Source organism: Schistocerca cancellata, chromosome 4 (assembly GCF_023864275.1).
Source record: "Schistocerca cancellata isolate TAMUIC-IGC-003103 chromosome 4, iqSchCanc2.1, whole genome shotgun sequence".
Lineage (NCBI taxonomy): Eukaryota > Metazoa > Arthropoda > Insecta > Orthoptera > Acrididae > Schistocerca > Schistocerca cancellata.
The window spans coordinates 601,294,157-601,313,586 of NC_064629.1; the positions used below are offsets into that span (position 1 = coordinate 601,294,157).

The 19,430-nt window shown below is 38.0% G+C and overlaps 1 protein-coding gene across 1 annotated transcript in view; it reads left to right on the top strand.

The window, feature by feature from the left end:
* The window catches only part of LOC126183816 (intermembrane lipid transfer protein VPS13A-like), a 681,615-nt gene that overhangs the window by 628,993 nt on the left and 33,192 nt on the right, over nucleotides 1–19,430 (top strand). The window contains exons 60-61 of the mRNA XM_049926066.1: nucleotides 4,575–4,698; nucleotides 16,045–16,111. Coding sequence (XP_049782023.1) covers nucleotides 4,575–4,698; nucleotides 16,045–16,111 — 191 coding nt within the window. The remainder of the gene's footprint in view (nucleotides 1–4,574; nucleotides 4,699–16,044; nucleotides 16,112–19,430) is intronic.

Consider the following 19,430-nt stretch of genomic DNA (forward strand, 5'->3'; position numbering starts at 1 on the left):
AGGCATTCTATATTTAAAACAAATTACAAGTGATAAGAGATTACAGGGGACACTATGCCCCAGCAAATTACATTGTGTACACCTATCTGGGTGCATGCCTGGATACATATCTTTGTGTTTCCTCTAAATTCACTCAACTATATACCTGAGTCAACTTTCATGATCGGCATTTTAAAAGCATTTTTCCAGCTATGTGTTTGATTACAACTCTCAGAGATGAAAAGGAAGAAAAAAGTTTATCCTCACTCACCATACTGTGATGATGAAGCTGTATGCTGACCCACAGCATTGCTGACAGTCACAGCACTAGTGGCCTGTGGGGCATGGCTGTATTAGGCATTCCTACAAAAGTGAGATACATAAGCACTAGACACCAACAACTAGTGGCATTAGGTCAGATGTGAGGCATGCCTATGCACAGATGGAGAATCCAGTTCTCCTTGGAGACACCCAAAGGCCCACTGATGTCAGCCTGGAGGAGAGCCCAGTAGGATGGCACCTGGTCAGACACTGGGAACATCAGGCCTATGAGCAGACCACAGACAGGCTCCAAGTGGAGGTGTCATTTAGTTTCAGATGAGGCTGGGTGACCCACAATTGGTTGATAGCTGGTATACACTAGTTCTAGGCATAGACAGCAGCTGAAGACAAATTTACTTGATATGACTCTGCTCATGTGGAGCTGGAGGTGGCACAGTGTGAGTGGGGCAGCATGAGGTAACTCTGGCCCCAATGTGCAAGGCCAGTGTAGTACACCATACTGCCTCAGCATTATTCTAGCTCTAACAGTAGGCTGGCTGGTGTAGTTTGCTAGGAAAGGTGTTGGTGCAATAACTAGATTACTATCTGTGAAAACGTGTGAAGCTAATTGTGTATGTGAAGCCTTGTGCACATGACAGGAAGCAGACTGTTGATGCTAGTACTGACGTTCTAGTATGTAAGGAATGGGTGAAGTGGATAACAGTAACCATACAACATGCTGGATGGCATGTCAAGTACATCCTGTAGTCTTCTATGTTTTATCACCAGTATTGGTCTAGTTCAGTATAAAATGTGACATAAGCTGACACTAAATAAAGTTATGCTCAAATGGAAGACACCATTGTTTTTCTTGTGCAGTTCTCTATCTGTTTGATATGTCATATGACCTCCTTGCAATCTGAAAATTGTGTGTTGTGTACAAGGTGGATGTTTCAAAGTTATTGAAATGTTTGTAACATAGCTTCACATTTTTCCCTTTGCCTGTCTAATAATACTTGACTTAAAGTTTCCATTTATCCACCTTTTCTTGTTTTAGTGTGGTGGCTTCCCACCTATACAGCATTCTGTAGTCTCAAATGAATTTAAAAGGTCCATAATGCATTAAGTACAAATTAACTAGGTAATATGCATGCACTGGTTTAAAAATTCTACTGAGGTATATTCTGCAGGCATAAGCATCTGGTATCTGAGAACAATGAAATACCAATAGATTTATGTCTACATGAAATCTATCTCCTGCAGTCTTGTTTTTATTTCTTTCTTTCGTGTGTCTTATGCCATGAGAGCAAATAGGATTTGTGTGAAAATGATGGGCACATGTTTGTCTTCTGAAGAAAGAGTGCACTGGATTTCTGATGTCATCAGATGAACTGTATTGTCACTATCAAATGCTGTTTGCTGCTTAACACTAGAACAGTGGGGTTTCTAACATGGAAGAAAGGAGTCATTTTGACTCTATATAAAATCTTTTCATATTTGACTTCAGTAAGCACTTTATTTTAGTGGATGTTAATCCCTACATTTTTATAAGTTACCATAATAATAATTATTTAACACAATAATTAATACATCACCTATTTCAGCAAAAAAATGTCATACCGACTGATAGTTGCTGATGTTAAAAAGTTTCATAAACTGTAGACTCCCATATATTAACTGTTTGTAGAACCTTCTAGGGGCAATTGGTTTATATTGTCCATACTGTCCTCACATGTGTTCTACACATGGCTTTGTCGTACTTTTTATTCAACTCATTGGAATCTGCTTGACACACTTAGTACAAGTGACCTGTATTTTATGCAAACATTTTCCACAAATGGCTTTGTCATACTTTACACAGTTGTTACTCGTCTTGTTGCCTTTGCAGAGGATTATTTGGCACTTGTTCCACCTTTTAGATGATTTTGATCATGTATACTCTTCTCTTGTCTATTCTTTTTCCAGCTCTTTTGTTCCCTTGAGTTCATTCATCAGCTGAAGTATGAACTTCTTCCTTTCTAATTTCCTGTCTGTTCATACTTTGTAGGTGGTCCATGTATTTATTGCTGCCATGTCCAAGATGTTGTAGAATACATGCATCAGCCATCACCCACCCACAACCTTTGCAGTATATTTATAGGTCATTTGATCAATCACATCCACATCATACTTTGTTGCATTGTAGAATATTATGGTTTCATTGTTCCTACCTTCCTGTGTTGCTTATTGCTACTCCAGCATGCAGTGTACTCAGAAGAATTATGTTTTTATTCTTCTTATCCTTGTATACGACACAGTGCAATCTGTGTTGCCAGTCTGGTGCAGATGGTAGTGGAGTGTATGTCAGCATTTGGCTTCTTTACCTCAACAAGCATTTCAGAATGGATCTTTTTCATTGTACCAACTAATGAAATTTTCTTCTATTTAAGCTTCAGAGCAAACTGAAGGGATATGGAGAACTTATCTGCTGTCACTTTGATTTAGAAATAGCTCCATGAGACACAGAATGAAGTACTGTCTGAGTGGCTGCTTCTCTGTATACATGTTCTCTTTTCCAATGTATGGGAAAGCATTACATGTGTATTTTGTTGATACACCATCAGCAGTCCTGAATGTGAGACTATATTTCTCAGGTTTGACGGGCATGAAGTGAGTGCACATGCATCTTGTTTTGATCAGTAATAGTACCGCGTCTGTGGTTGCATTTTCCCCACAGTGGTAAGAAACTACTGTTTTCCATTAACTTCCCCAAATGACAAACACTAGAGTGACTTTGTTGGCTGGCAGGCATTCAGCTTAGGTAGATTTTTACCAAAACTGAGAAGTACGAGAAGCTCCAGAAATCAGTCCCTTGACCTAATGTCTCTGATGAAAGTAGACCCCAAAGAATATGACTGAATATGATCCACAGACATACCATTTGTACAAAAGACAATGCCAGTATATATGACAGTCATCATTTTTACAGTTCCTCAAGTGACACGGTCCAATAATTATGTTTTGGTACTTTTAAAATGTTTGATTTTGGGTGCTTCTTCATGAGATGTAGCATCACTTCATCATAAATAAGACAAAAAGCACTGATGAGAGAGTCATCTATTCATTGGCAAGTGTAAGTAGTAGGACCACATCTCTCGTTAAGAATGTTCACCACTGACCTTCTTCCAGAAGGTGAAAACTGGTAATCTCCCACTCATTTCAGTCCATAGCCATGATCTTTGTAAAGATTTTTTGGGCCTGAAAGATACGTGAGATGATGATTGATGTAGATCAACACCTGAATTCTCTACTAATTCCACTTCAGTCATCTACCCTTTTTTTTGGTACAAAATCCTCATCTTCAGCTGTGAAGCCTATTTCTGATTCAACATCAGAATTCTCTAAGAGACATAACATTTCTTTATCTGAATGTTCACGTTGCCAAGACATGTTTGGAAATGTCTTTCATGGACAAAGAATATTACATGAATGACACAAAATAAACTATGGCAGACTGTGATACGTATATGCCAAGATGTAGAAATGAGCAGAAACAACTTTGAGTGACTGCTGATTATTTACGTATTCAGAAGAGAAATTACAGTGGTGTCAAATTGACCTTGTCCACCATTCTTGGTACAAGGAAATACAAATATTGTGTGAATCTTAATTCACCACTGTATAGAGAAGAAAAAGTTGGAAAAAGTCATATTATTTCATGAACAAATCAAACTAAATGGATATCACATTGAAGAACAAAGTACAACAGGTGTCATTTTGACACCTTGCACCATTCTAGTGTTAATTACCAGGTACAATAGATATTATGACACATGTAGCATCTCAGTGCAGAAGTAATGAATCATACCCCAGTTTTGATACATAGCTGTGGCAGCATATTAACGAGGCTGAATTTACAAACACACAAAAAATTGCAAATTTTCTTTTATGTGCAGGACATAGTACATTTTTTCACATTATTTTTATTATTTAGCACTTTCATACAATATATAAATGCTTAAAGTTTACAATAATTATATGAAACATCTTGGGGTTGACTTAATGCCGTTTGTACCTTTACTGACACAAACAGAAATACAATGTGGCACTAACATAACTTATTTAAAAATATGGTAAATTCAGTCTAACTATTTTTGAGCAGAAATTTAGGTATGTTTGTCAAATGTTTCACATCTGACATCAAATCCAAACAATGTGATGTGTGCATGACAGCAAAGCATGAGATGTAAATGTTGCATGTATTGCTTATTTTTATAGTGCTGTGTATGTGGTTACATCATAAATGAGTGCTCCTTGTGGAATTATTTACTATAAAACTGGACATTTCATTCTAGGTGCACAACAAGATGGAGTTGAAGGATTTTTCAGAGGTACTGGAAAAGGTTTAATGAGCCTCATTACTAAACCTAGTGGAGGTGTTCTTGATATTGTGGGAATGGCATCTGATGGAGTAAAAAGGTATACACATAGATGTGACACCCATAAAATTCTGTTACTAATCTATTATATATGTATTTATATATGAATGTCATTGTATTATAATATCTTAAAGGAAGATGTATCTTAAATGGTTTAGAAAGTTATTTAATTTGAAGCTATAATCAGGTAAATCATCTGGTGATGACAATAATGTTGTCAGTCCATAAATACTTTGAGAGGCATTCAATAAGTAATGCAACACTTTTTTTTAACATATGAAAGCAGGAAGGTTTTATACAAGATTCCAATATACCATATAATTCCCCAGTGTCGTGAGTACAAAACTCTATTTTTCAACATAATTTGCATTCAATTATTTCCATTCACAGCCTTATGCTACCATACTGAGAGGGCCCGTACGCCCACACGGTACTGCCCTACTGGTTGACATCGGAGCCGACATCTTGCCGTACCGATAACCTCCCCGTCATCGACGTACTGCTTCTCGCGAGTGCATTCTTCATTGGGCCAAACGGATGGAAGTTGGAAGATGCAAGATTTGGTCTCTAGGATGAGTGAGGAGGAACAGCCCAGTGAAGTTTTGTGAATTCTGCTTAAGTGTGCAGACACGTGTGAGGCCTCGCATTGTCACGGAGAAGAGAAGTTCGCTTGCAGTTTTGTGGCAACGAACGTGCTGAAGTCATTTTTTCAGTTTCCTGAAGGTAGCACAATACCCTCCTAAGTCGATGTTGCACCCCGAGGAGGGAATCAAACAGAACAATCCCATCAGAGTCCCAGAAGGCTGTCACCATAAGTTTATTGGCTGAGGGTTTGACTTTAAACTTAAGATGGATGGTGTGGTGCCACTCTGTGGATTACCATTTTGTTTCCATTTTGGAATGATGACTCCTTGTTTCATCACCTGTGATGGTGTTTGACAGAAAATTGTCATGATTAGCCTCATACAATGTGAGGAATTCCACACAGATGATGCTTCATTGCTGTTTATAGTCTTCTGTTAGGTGACGAGGAACACAATGGGCCCACACCTTTGAGAACCCCAACTGGTGGACAACTGTGTAAGTACCACCAAATGGGACATACCGTTATGCAGCACGGTGTTTGATTGGGATGCATCAGTCACTTCCAATGAATGTGTGCATATGCTTCAACATTGCAGGAGTTGCAGCAGTGTGCGGCCGGCTGATTTGCAGACATCAGACAGATGTGCGCAACCTCATTATGGGATGACAGACCCCTCGTCCGGTGACTCACCGTGCTTTTGTGCACTACCGAGTCTCCGTAGACATTCTGCGAGTGTGTATGCAAATTGACAATGCTCTGGTTTTCTGTCAAAAGAAAGCCAATAACAGCTCTCTGCTCTAAATGCACCTCCATTACAGATGCCATTTTGAATGCTACCTATAGCACCACCAGCTATTGGAGCTTCGTGAAACTATAGGGGCTGAAGCAGGAAAATTCCACAATGTCCCACAAGAAATTCTACATATTTTCAACTGACATTGTCTAAGAAAAATGTGTTGTTTTACTTACCAAATTCCCCTCATACATTAATTCTACACCTAACAGATTAGCAAATCTCCATAATAGCCATAAATACCTTTCAATAAATGCTTGAACATATTAACAAAATGCACAAAAAGCAAATCATTTCACAAATTATAAGAATTTCAAGGGTGTCTTGTAAGAGATCATGAGTTTTTATGTTGCTCTGTGTAAAATTATACATTCTCATAATGCACAGCAATATTAAATATTATATCTTGATCCAAATAGTGTGTGACAGTAGATCATACCTGTACATAAAAGACAGATTATAGAACTGTGCTAAATTTTGTGTGGTACATTCTGCAGTGGAATGACATGTAGTGCTCAAGGCAAATGCCATCTAGTAACAAAATTGTAGCTTTTGTTAGACTAGGAGCCATGTTAGCTTTGTAGGATTTTAGCTTGTAAGGTAAGTAAACAGGTTTTCTAACTGAATCAACCACTGTCTTGAATAAGCCACATTTATTTCACAATAATTTAAACTGTACAAAAACATGTCACAATAGAAGCAGCTATAACAAAAGAAAAGTGCCCTTAAAAATATCACACACTAATTATGTTTTATTGTCCACAACTGATTGGTTGATCACTGAGGTTGCTACACAGACTCCTCCTTTTTTAAATCCTGAAGCACCAGGGATGTCAGGGAACTGGTGTTTCACAGTTCTTCCAGTCCTTGTGACCACCACGTATTGCGTCTGTATCCATTGGTATGTCTGACTAGTGGCTTAAGCATTCTCCCCATTTTCTGGGTGCTAATACCCTCAACACTGAGTGCCCTGAAAAACAACAAACAACAAGATTTTCTGTGGCCACATTCCTGTAAGGTTGGGAAAATCTTGTTTTCCATTGCTGCGGAACTAGATGCCATGACTGGTAGCTGCTGGGCCATCATGTCCTCTTTGGCATGGGTTGGTTTCAGGTGTTCAGTAGAAACAGTCTTGTCATTTACCATTCCACTCTATTTTGAACATATTGATGCATCATTGGAGATATTTGTATGTTCCTATGTGCAGAGGTCGTAAATGTGCTCAGCCAGGCATGTGTTGTTGTCAACAGGTCCTTGTGGATGAAGAATTATTTATCTCCATGTATTTTCAGTCCTGTTGGCCAAATGGCTGAAGTCCATTGTGGCTTCTTCATTTGAAAGATTTTTTTAATGAGCTCAGCCAGAAGTTTTAGCTTTTCTCAGTATAGCAGTTGTGCTGCAGAGCACTCCAAATCCCCTTTAACAGCTGTTCCTAGCCCTAACAGCACCAACAAAAATGAATCTGCACGCTGATCTCCCATTCACATCATACATGCCTTCAAAGTTCTGTGAAACCTTCCTACCATCCTATTGCTTGCTTGATTGATTGATTGTAGCTAGAGGTTCTGATAAATGAGCACCCACATAGCTGTAGAAGCTTTTGGAACAGCAGTAACTCGAATTACCTCCCACAATCAATTGTTATTGTCTGAGGCACCCCAAATCTTGTGATCCAGTAGTTGATAAAAGCTCTGATCATTGTTTCTCCTCGCATGTCTGTGGTGGAAATATCTTCCAATCAGCAGGTACATCTTTCTGTCACTCTCAATAAGTGATTATACTGTCTGGACTTCAGCAAGGTCCCACCAAATCCAAACGGGCAATCACAAAATGCACCATTGGTGTGTTGATGGTGCCTGATGGTGCTGATACATGCCTGACAATCTTGCATGGTGACATGTCTCACATGATTGAGCCCAGATTCGGCAATATTTTTTGATGCCAAATTGCCTTCTTTGTGAGCAATCTGATGGTGGCTCTCACTCCCCCGCATGTGCTACATTATGGAAAGTTGTCTGAATATATACACATGCTGCATGATGCAGGAGGTATCACACCACAATAAAGTTTGTAGTACTGGCACATAAACCTGTGAGAGGTTGAGGCTGGTCATTTGCTGTGCAAGCAGCAGGTGCAAGTTGCTGTCATTGTATTGTTGCTCAGCTGTGTGTTTCTAAGGAATAACCATCATGCTTGCACAGCAGTGTGTGAAGAAGTCAGCCACAATGTTTTTGTTGCTGCTGATATGTCACATGGAACTGAGAGATGTAATGTGCCTGTCGGCATTTTCTAGCCAAGCCGTGTGGTGTGATCTTTGAAAAGAAAATGGTTAAAGGAGCATGGTCTGTGTAGACAGTGGAGTGCTTGCCTTCCACAGAGCCTCTCAAGTGTTGTATTGCAGAACAGATTGCATACGATTCTCTACCTATGATGCTCCATCTTTGTTGTGGAAGTGTACTTAAAAAAAAAAAAAAGCTCCATTTACTAATTACTGCAGTGCTAGTCCTATGGGTATCCATCTGACCTCCACCATTAAAGCTAATGGTGTATCAGGCTCAGAATGGATGAGAAGAACAGTGTGAGCTGTATATTCCTTGATGTTATGGAAGGCTACCAACTGCTTGGGCATCCACTTCGTTCTCTGTCTGCCTGCCATATGCTTGCCTTTTTAAAATGTCAGATAGTGATCCTTGTAGTGCTGTGGCTAGGGCAAAAACCAACTATAGTTATTAAGCAATTCTAAAAAAAAACAACCTCAGATCTTTTTAGGTTTGTGGCACCGGCATGTTGCATATGTTTGACATTTTCTGTGGCATAGGAGCTATGCCTGCTGCAGATATCTTAAAGCCAAGAAAGTTCATGTTGTCTCTACCCAAGATGGATTTGTCCTTGTTGATGACTATACTGTATTGTTGTAGGCATTGGAAAAGCTGCCTGAGGTGAGTCTTGTGTTGTTCTGGTGAAGAAGAGAACACCATAATATCATGTATACAACAGAACACAAAATCCAAGCCACAGAGGACTTGATGGATGATTTATTGCCAGGTTTGCGCCAGGTTATTCAAACTGTGAGGCATGTAATGATATTTGAACACACCAAACAGTATAGTGACAGCTGTGTTTCTGACATGTTCTTGAGCTACTGGTATGTGTGTGTGAGCTTTCTCACAATTAATGAAGCTAAATAACTGTGTTTTTGCAACTGCATTATTGAAGTCCACCACATGCAGAATGGGATATCTATCAGGCACTGTTCTTACATTTAGAGCTCTGCAGGTACCATACAGAAGCCATGGATTGTTTTTCTTCAAAACTATACGATGCGGCAAGCCCCACTGACTATCGGAGGGTGCCTTTATACCTGCTTGAATCTGCCTGTTTATGTCCGCCTGTGGTACCAAACATTTCTCTGGAGTTAGTGAGGCTTAGCACCAAGTGGTGGTCCAGATGATGTTCAGATATAATGCATTGTATCACTCTTGCATTTCTCTGCACACGTGATCTCTGGAAAAATTCTGTACAATATGACATGTGTTTTTACTTCTGTTGATGATAGCTGCATCCCATTGTAGAGATCAGCAGACAATAGAAAGTTGTGGAGGAAATCAGCCCTGATGACATCTTCACATACATTTGTTCACTTTGATTCTTATTTTACAAGACTATAAGTCTGAACACGTAACCAGTATTGCTCAAGATGCTTATTTGTTTGGATGAGAAGATTAGGAGATTTTTCTAGCCTCCTTTGGTGAATTACATGCTGAATCAACTTTTGCTTCCTGGAGTGAGTATTTCAGAAGTACAACAAATTTAAAATACATGGCTGAAGTGTTGAAATTACCCTTAAATGTTGAGAACTTTATATATTATCCAGAATAGGTTTAAAACATACTGATGTTCTCGCTTAAAACTGTAATGCTTATTGTATAGTTCACAGAAGCAATGATTGATATACATCATATTCTGATGATGTGAGGTTTGGTCATTAATATTTTCCAACATGACAAAAAAGCCTCACCACTTCTTCTTTTCTCTATGTTTTAATAGAAACCTCACCTCAATCTCTTGTTGGCTTCTTACACTATCTCAGCAGTGTCCACTGCCACAGGTGAAGTGAAACTGCACATTTTTAAGACACTAGACTCCTATCTACTGAGGTTGGCATTCAAAAATGCGACCAGCCATCTTCATTTACATTTTCTGTTGTGTTGTTTGTCACTTGATGGCAAGATGCAATGAGATGACAAAAGTCATGGGATACCCTCTAATATTATGTCGGACCTACTTTCGCTTGGCAGCAACTCAACATGAAATTGCCTCAACAAGTCACTGGAAGTCCTCTGCAGAAATATTGAGCCACACTGCCTCTGTAGCCACCCATAATTATGAAACTGTTGCCAGTGCAGGATTTTGTGCACATACTGACATCTCTCTTATGTCCCATAAATGTTCAATGGAAGTCATGTTGGGCAATCTGGGTGGCCAAATCGTTTACTCAAATTATCCAGAAAATTCTCCAAACCAATCTTGAACAATTGTGACCTGGTGACCTGTCTGGGAACATGAAGTCCATGAATGTCTGCAAATGGTCTCCAAGTAGCCAAACTTAGCCATATCCAATCGATGATAAGTTCAGTTGGATCAGAGTACCCAGTTAATTCCACGTAACAGCACGCACCATTATGAAGGCACCACCATCTTGCATGGTGTCTTGTTGACAACTTGAGTCCATGGGTTTGTAGAGTCTGTGTCATACCCAAACCCAACCCTCAGCTCTTATCAACTGAAATTAGGACTCATCTGACCAGACCACAGTTTTCCAGTCATCTGGGGTCCAACTGATACAGTCACAAGCCTGCAAGAGGCACTGAAGGTGATCTCATGCTGTTAGCAAAGACACTCGCATTGGTTGTCTACTGCAATAACCCATTGATGCCATATTACACCACACTGTCCTAACAGATTTGTTTGTCATACAACCCACACTGATTTCTGCAGTTATTTGCTCAGTGTTGTTTGTCTGTTAGCATTGACAACTCTTCACAAACGCTGCTGACCTTAGTCATTAAGTGTACATTATCAGCTACTGTGTTGTCTGTGGTGAGAGGTAGTGCCTGAAATTTGGTATTCTCAACACACTCTTGACACTGTGGATCTTAGAATATTGAATTCCCTGATGATTTGTGAAATGGAATAACTAGCTCCAACTACCACTCCACTATTAAAATCTGTTAATTCCTGTTGTGCAACTGTAATCATGTCAGAAACTCTTTCACATTAATCATCCAATTACAAATGGCTGCTCTGTCTGTGCACTGCCCTTTTATACCTTGTGTATGCATTTCTACCACCATCTGTATGTGTACATATCACTGTCCCATGACTCTTGTCACCTCAGTGTAGTACCTTCTACAAGGCCATGAAAAATTTCCTTCATTTATCCAAATGAGTAAGTGGATTATGTTCAATGGTTATATTGTAAATGGTTGTAAACTGTAACCTTACTTTCTACTGCCTCTGTAAAAGGTACACCATTACAAGAGCACGTTAAAACATACATTCACTAAAGAAAGATTTTCCAGAGAATGTCTTATAAAAATAGAAGTGCATAAGAATGTCAAGAATAGAGGAAACAAAGTAAACAGACAGTGTCTGCTAAGGAGAAATGTTGTCATCTTACTTATTATGAAGGCCATAAATGATTGCTTCACTAAATTTTTGCAGAAATTGAATGCCACACTTTTCTAATACACATGTGCTGTAGAAGGGGCTGAGGGGACCACAAAGATAATAGTTCAAGCTGACTGTGATGTAGTGTCATTGGTGACTGAGATTTTTGAGTTTTATTGTAGAACTGACATAATGTATTTGTAAACGGGTCAGAAATGTAATTAGAGTGATATGAGGTTAGACTCAGATAAAAATACTAATTTTGGATTTTTAAAAAATTTTTTTTTTCATTGTGTCATTTTAGTTAAAATCATTTTTACATCTTCTTTTCTCCAATACTCCACCAGTAAAATAATACAGCCACCTTCTGTGGTTTCCAGTAGAACATAACATCCAGTTTCAGCTTCTGTTATAACATTCTTCAGAATATTCTGGGATCTAGTATTGCTACTGTTGCCAGAGTATTCATATTTTTTGCAATCCTCTGATTTGTATTTCATTGATGATACCTTTATTTGTAGGCTCTCTTTATTTAGAATTGGTTAGCAGATTTTTTGTATTTGGTGTGCAAATGCCTATCAGGAAGGATGTAGTATCTGACACATTAATGTTTTGTAATTTAAATCTGCCAGTAAATTGTTTAGTTAGTATTCTCAGTGGATAAACTGCAAAAAAATATGTATATGACTGCATTTATGATAGGTTGTTTCATCTATTTATGGATCTGTCATCCCCCATGAAGAAGACTCAAATATTTTCATGGTGGCATACTTACCCATGGGCTCATATTATGTCCTAGTTACCTATCTCAAAATTTGTGCCTGACTGTCTCAGCCTTTTCCAGGCCACATTGTATGCATATGATATTTTAAAATATTTGTTCCATTCATTCAGGGTCAGTGTCTTTTCTTCTGAAAGTGCTTTGAGTAGCATCATCTAAAATTTTGTTGCTTTCAATAATAAATCTATATTCAGATTTTAATCAGTATTGTTGAATATGGATTAACAGCTGAGCAGGACCATAAGCAGAATATATTATACTCTGACTTGGGGCCCTGTTAGTCCCAGTTTTTGTTTTACATTTTCATTATTGTAATATTATCATCATTACTAGTTTATCATGTTTTTTAGGTATAGCACATGCATCTAAGCTAAGTAGTTTTTCCAAAAAATTGTAAGTTTTCATTCCAAAGGGTTATAATTATCAAGCACATAAATTCATCTTAAGTGATAATTTTGGTACATATTTGATGGAAGCATGCTCCTAGTCCTGTGAGTAAGGGCATTTAAAACCTTGTCATTAGTTCAACTGCTGTGAACTACTTCCATGTTTTTGTGAGGTGTACTGAATATTGACACAGTATCACTCTTCTTTCCTTAGTGTAATGTATCAGGTGTGCATTTGTCTCACATTGATGGGGCAATTATTGTGACATGTGTGATGAATGTGATGTGTGCTTGTGAAGCATAAAATTGTGTATGTAGTGTTATATTGAAAAAATTATAAGTTTAGTGCTCAAACACCCCATCTATCTTGTATTGGTATTTGTGATTATGAAACACAAAGGAAGAGACAGGGTACTAGTTAGCAAATACCACACTCAGCTCAAACAGCTTCAGGTTTCCATGTAACAGATGTGTCACATTTATCAATGTCACAAGTGCTTACTTAATGAAACTTCCAGAGTTTTTAAATTTTACACAGAATACCAACATACAGTCTTGTTGTCGATACTTGTATTCGACCCCTATTACCTGAATAAGAGGACATAAAATTATTACAATAGCAGGATTTGTGACAACTGTGCTAGTGTATATTAACATTCTTGGCTATGGAAGGGGATATCAGCTCTTTATATTTGAATATACTCTCACTGACAATAAAAGTGAATCACACAGAAGGGGCACAGGAAACAAATCAAATTTTCACAGACTGAGAGTATATGTAATATTATTTCATTGGCTGCAAAACCGAGTCAAACTTACAAATAACTTGATAATAAGAGCCCACTTAGCAGTATAGTGTTGCATCCCCTCTAATCTGGATGAATGCACTGCTTCAGTTATGAAGGGTGCCACAAAGCCATAGTATCCTCTCCTAATGCAAGCTGACTGACAACTGTTGTAACTCGAAAATGACAATGGGATGGATTTGACATTCAAGCTGGTCCCACACATGTTCTATTAGTGACAGATCTGGGACATTGCTGGCCATTGAAGTACCTTAACATCATGCAGATAGTTCATGAAGATATGCATCAGATGTAAATGAGAATTGGCTGTTGAAAGATGACACTGTGATACTGTCACATGAGAGAGAAAATATGAGGATGCAGAATGTCTGTGACATACTGCTGTGCCATCAGAGTTCCCTCAGTCACTATCGGTGGTGACCTTATGTCATACCTGATAAGACCCACATAATGAAACCAAGGAGTAACACTGCTGTGCCTCTCCAAAACATTGGAAGAATGGCGCCTCTCCCAAGGTTGGCACCAAATGTGCACTTGCATAGAATTACACTTTATTGCTGAACACAAGGTGACATTGTTCATCAGCAGTACGAGCTTCCCAATCGTGGCACCAATCCAAACACAGCTGGGTGTGTTGTGAGGTTAATGGCAGACTGTACACATTATGGCTGTTCTGTAACCCATCTTCTGCTAGTCTCCAACCAATGATATAGGATGACACAGAATGTCGCAGGGAGGCCATTACATGTTCTCAGTTGGCAGGCACAGATGCGAAAGGGCAATGATGTATCTGGTGTATAATAAAGTGATCCTCCTCTGTGGTGGTCTGAGAGACTCTACCAGAACATTGACATCATATATGCTGGCCCTCACATTCCCATGTATTCCAGCATCAGGCCACTGTTACTTCTGAATGCCAAAAAAAATCTGGATATTGCACGATTCAATCAGCCAGCAAAATCGAGACCCACAATGAAGCCCCTTTCAACCTCTATAAGGTGCAGATAATGCTGTATAACATGAATATGTGGCATATCTGTGTCTTTCATAGTGGTTACTCAACTATCTCATGCTGTTCATGCCCCTTATATTCCCTATGTATCAGGCCTGGTAACAACATTAAACACAAACAACATTACTGCACCCTGGTGGCCATTCCACCTATCACAGAGAATTGCAGAATTTATAAACCTGACAATGGAGAGTATGTGCATGAACTTACTTTGATGTCTGACCATTTCATCTGGATTCTTCACTTTTTATGTTAGATGGTGTAACTCTTTACAGTAGTCATCATACATCAACTGGGATAATTATGATAGAACACTCTACTGCTTCTATATTTTGTATATATTGTATATTCTTAATGTAACATATGTTAGGTTGACACAGTGTTAGTATTTTTTTTTCATCTCTACAACAATGGCTTGCTAGGATATTGTTTACTGATTATCGCATCTTTCACTCAGTGTTTGAAGTGTGGTGCTTGTAAATATGTTAGACATGAAGAAGATTTGCAGCATTTGAGTGCTGAAGAAGAGTGAATGTTGGATGGAAAGAAACACTTCTAATATATTTTTGTTCTGAAATATTTTAGAGAAGCAAAGGCAGCAGATGTTGATAGACATAATTTTTTCCTGGTACTAGAAAGCGAAGAAAATGGTTCTGTTGTCTCCAAGGCAGTCACTGTGTCTGGAGAATCCACAATGATGAGTGATCATCTTGTAACTGTTGCATTTCAGTAAAATATACATAAGTACATTAAATGAAAACCACAGAAATCAGCAGGTGGCAGTGGAAGTGGAACTGTAATTATCTGTCATCTGTCAGCTCATTAGCAACAATGATTATTCCTATATATGATTCTTATTGGTGGCTGGAAATCATACTGTTTTGTCAATAGAAAAAATTTGAGAAATGATTGAGCCACAACATAGAGGCAGTAACCCATACAAAAGCTTCTGTCTGTGTGCTTAATATGATGTTACATCTCATTTGAGGTAAAGGATTATGCACTACAAAGGCTTACAGCAACCAAAAACACTACAAATTTTGTAATTAAAATAACATTTAAGAGTGAAAAGAGTAAACATTATATATTCCACTGCATTAGATTTAAGTTGTCAGAAAATCTTCAGATAAATGTTACTGCCTAGGAGGTCTTCTTAAGCTAAAAATCAGCTTATTTTTTAAGTACATTGTTGCAGTCAATGCTTCATATTTTATTTCCAGTCTTGAAGTCAAAACTTAGCAATAGTTATACAGTTCTCAAGGGTCAATATTTTATTTATGGTGTGATGCATAATAAATGTTTCAGTTACTATATTGTTTTTCCGAATTTTGATCTTGTTCTAATTTTTACAGAGCTGTTGAAATGGGAGAAGATATAGTAATGAGAAAGCGTCTTCCTCGCTACATGAATCCATACCAGGTATTTATAAATAAATATATTTACACACACACACATACACACACACACACACACACACACACACACACACACCTATATGTGTAAGTTTGTGGACTCTTTCAATAATTATATGTAACATGTTACAAAATGTGATCTCTATTGTGAAGACATGTAGAAAGAACTTCATATGATCATTGTCTTTTGTTTTAAAGAGAACTTTATGTAGATAGTGGACTGTTAGTAAGCATCTAAACAGTTTGAAGTACGTTTGGAGATACCTTCCTGCCCACTATTGGATTCATTAATTTCATTTATGTTAAAATACTTTTTTTATATTTGGAGAGCCATCCTGCTCCCCAATGAACCAGCTTCATTAATTTCATTCATACAGTCATATGAACTCACTAGATTTATGGCTCTGCCTACATTACTACTATATCCTATAAGTCCCTGTAAAGTGGCGGAAAGTAAAAACGTGTCACAGTGGAAGGCTGGTGAGCAAGACTCTTTTATAATTTGCATTGAACTATGAGAGTGAATTCACTCTCATTGTAATTTGACTTTGGGAAAGCATTTCCACATATCTATACTATGTTTGGATGATCAAAATACTCCAAAGGATTAACTCTAGCCTCAATTATGCTTCTCATTTACAGTGTCCTCCTGTGTTGGTAACTGTGGAGCATGTTGCTGTAGTATGAAAATTGGTGCAGAAATATCAATGGGTGTCATTCCATCACAGAGGAGTTTTGGACTTCTTCTTATTCTGCTATTTACATTGATGTACAAAATCTCAGTGGAACAAAGCATTTTTAAACTTTGTGGATACCACATTACTCAACAGAGGAGTAGAGACAAGTACATCATGTGTTATGCTGCAAAGAATTTCGCAATAATTTGGAAGTGCCTCATGTCTCTATGTGAATAGGAATTTTACAGTGACAAAACCTAAGTCCCAGTCAGTTCACAAAAGCAGATAGTCATGTTGAAAAGATAAAACTTTTGTGTTCCTCTTAGTTTTATCGGCAAACATAACATGTAGTGTCTGATATACAGTACAGTGCTTGAATCAAGTTGTAAATGTTCTTAAACTATCGGGCAGTGCCAAGAACTGACAGCTGGTTTATTCATTGCTCATTCCAAGAACAGTTTAAACATTTGTACTTACCATTTAATAGCAGTAGGCTTGAAATCTTAATCAACCTCAGTATATAAATATATTTACAAGCAAAAACACCAGCATTGCTTAGTTATAGTTCATTGAGTGGGAGAGCAAACTGGTCACTTTACGTGGAGAGCTTCTGTCCAGAAATACATAGATTTGACACTGTGTGTCATCAGATTTAGAGAATAGTTTGCATGTACTGGTGGTCAGGTGTTTCACATTTCATGTAAAAACCCCAAAATAGTACAATTCTTTACAAAAGGGGTTTTGAAATTTTGACCTCCTAAATGGTTGCAGAGCATACATTAGCAATCTAGAGACTGATGCACATTGAGAGATATGGTGCTGAAAGTTCAGTATTTCGGTTGTAGGATGGATTTCTTTGACAAAGTTCCTCATCTGATGTTACGGTAATAGCTTACACAATAAGTATTCATAGTATCTAAAAGAAAATAGTCAAGATGTATAAGATATGGTGATTATAGTGGTCATGAGAAGGATTCACCTCCACCAGTCTTTTGCTGGAAGGAGGATCCTTGTGGTGTCACACATTTTAATCAAAGGTGAGCTGGAGCTCAGCTGTATCACACTGACCCTATCTGATTAACCTGTAGCTACACCTGAGACAATAGTGAAGGAGAAACATCTTGAGTGAACATGTCTTCATCAGCAAATGGCTGAGAATTGTGGATGTAGTATGCAGCACTGCAAATACTGCTGCGCAGACTGAACTCATACTCCATTGTTGTTGCGTGGACTTTCTTCAGATGGTATGGATATAGCTCTTCTCCATAGACAATTCTCCACTGAGTACCATGAGAAGTGTCCAATGCTTATGCCACTAGAAGGGTGTTAATGGATAGTTGCCCTTCAAAGTGTTCCAAAATGTCATCTTCAAAGGCTATTGTTTGAAACAAGCATGATCTTTTGACTCCTTATACTGCACAACAATGCAGAATAATTTTGACAGAATTCAAAAGGTTTTCTAAATGGACAGTAAATTGCTCATTATCTCAGAATAGTACTTCACATACAGGAAAATGTAATGAGCATAGAAAATAATTTTGCTATATGTACATGCTACCTTTTGTTGCTGTCTAGCACAGAATACTGAATTGCGTTGGTGTTTTTTTGATGGTGTTCATTGTGGACTATGCCTTCACAAGTAATTTCGTGCTTAAAAAAATAAACTCTGACTGAACAGGCCATAAAGGCCCAATGGTACCGACCAGCCACTGTGTCATCCACAGCCCACAGGTGTCAGTGGATGCATGAGGTCAGCACACCACTCTCCTGGCCCCCGGCTGTATGTCAGTTTGCGAGACTGGAGGCGCTACTTTTCATTCAAGTAGCTCCCCTGTTTGCCTCACAAGGGCTGAGTGTACCCCACTTGCCAGCAGTGCTCGGCAGACTGGATGGTCATCCATCCAAGTGCTAGCCCAGCCCGACAGTGCTTAACTTCGATGATCTGAGGGGAACCGGTGTTACCACTGCAATAAGGCCATTGGCAATTTCTTGGATAAAGGCCATAGATTTTCTGCAAATTAAAGAAAATCTGGAAGGAAACAACTATATCATTGGAGTCAAAGGATTAAGAGATGCATTGAAAATACTGAAAATTGTTTTAAAGAAGCAAAATAAATGAGCCTGTACCAAAAGAAATGTTGGTGGATTGTAAATGTAATTTTGTTATCTTAGTGTGTAATCATTTACAACATTTTTTAACTACTTGAATTACAAATGGGATTCTTGTTTTTACAGTAATTCAATTCAAGGCCTAGTTCATCATTCCAAAATTTCATTTATTTTATGGAATGATAATTTTTAGATTTTTCAATATGTTTATTTATTAACGTCTTTTATATTTCTGATACTTCTTTCTCAGTAAACGGAATTAACTGGGATTGTCTATATATTTTAGATTCAATTTTGTGACTGAATTTAACCAGGTACATCACTCTGGTCTTGTTTTTCAAGCGTCCTCAGTTGCTTGTAACAGATACATTCTAACAGTTATATGCAATATAGTTATAGATATTGTGGCTATTGATATTATGTGTTAACCTTATACAGGTTGTAAACATGCTATTTTGCACATTATTTCCAGTCTTTTATATTTTTCATAAAATTTACTTACTGGATTTCCTGTTCAGTGAATGTATGCTCACTTAGTAC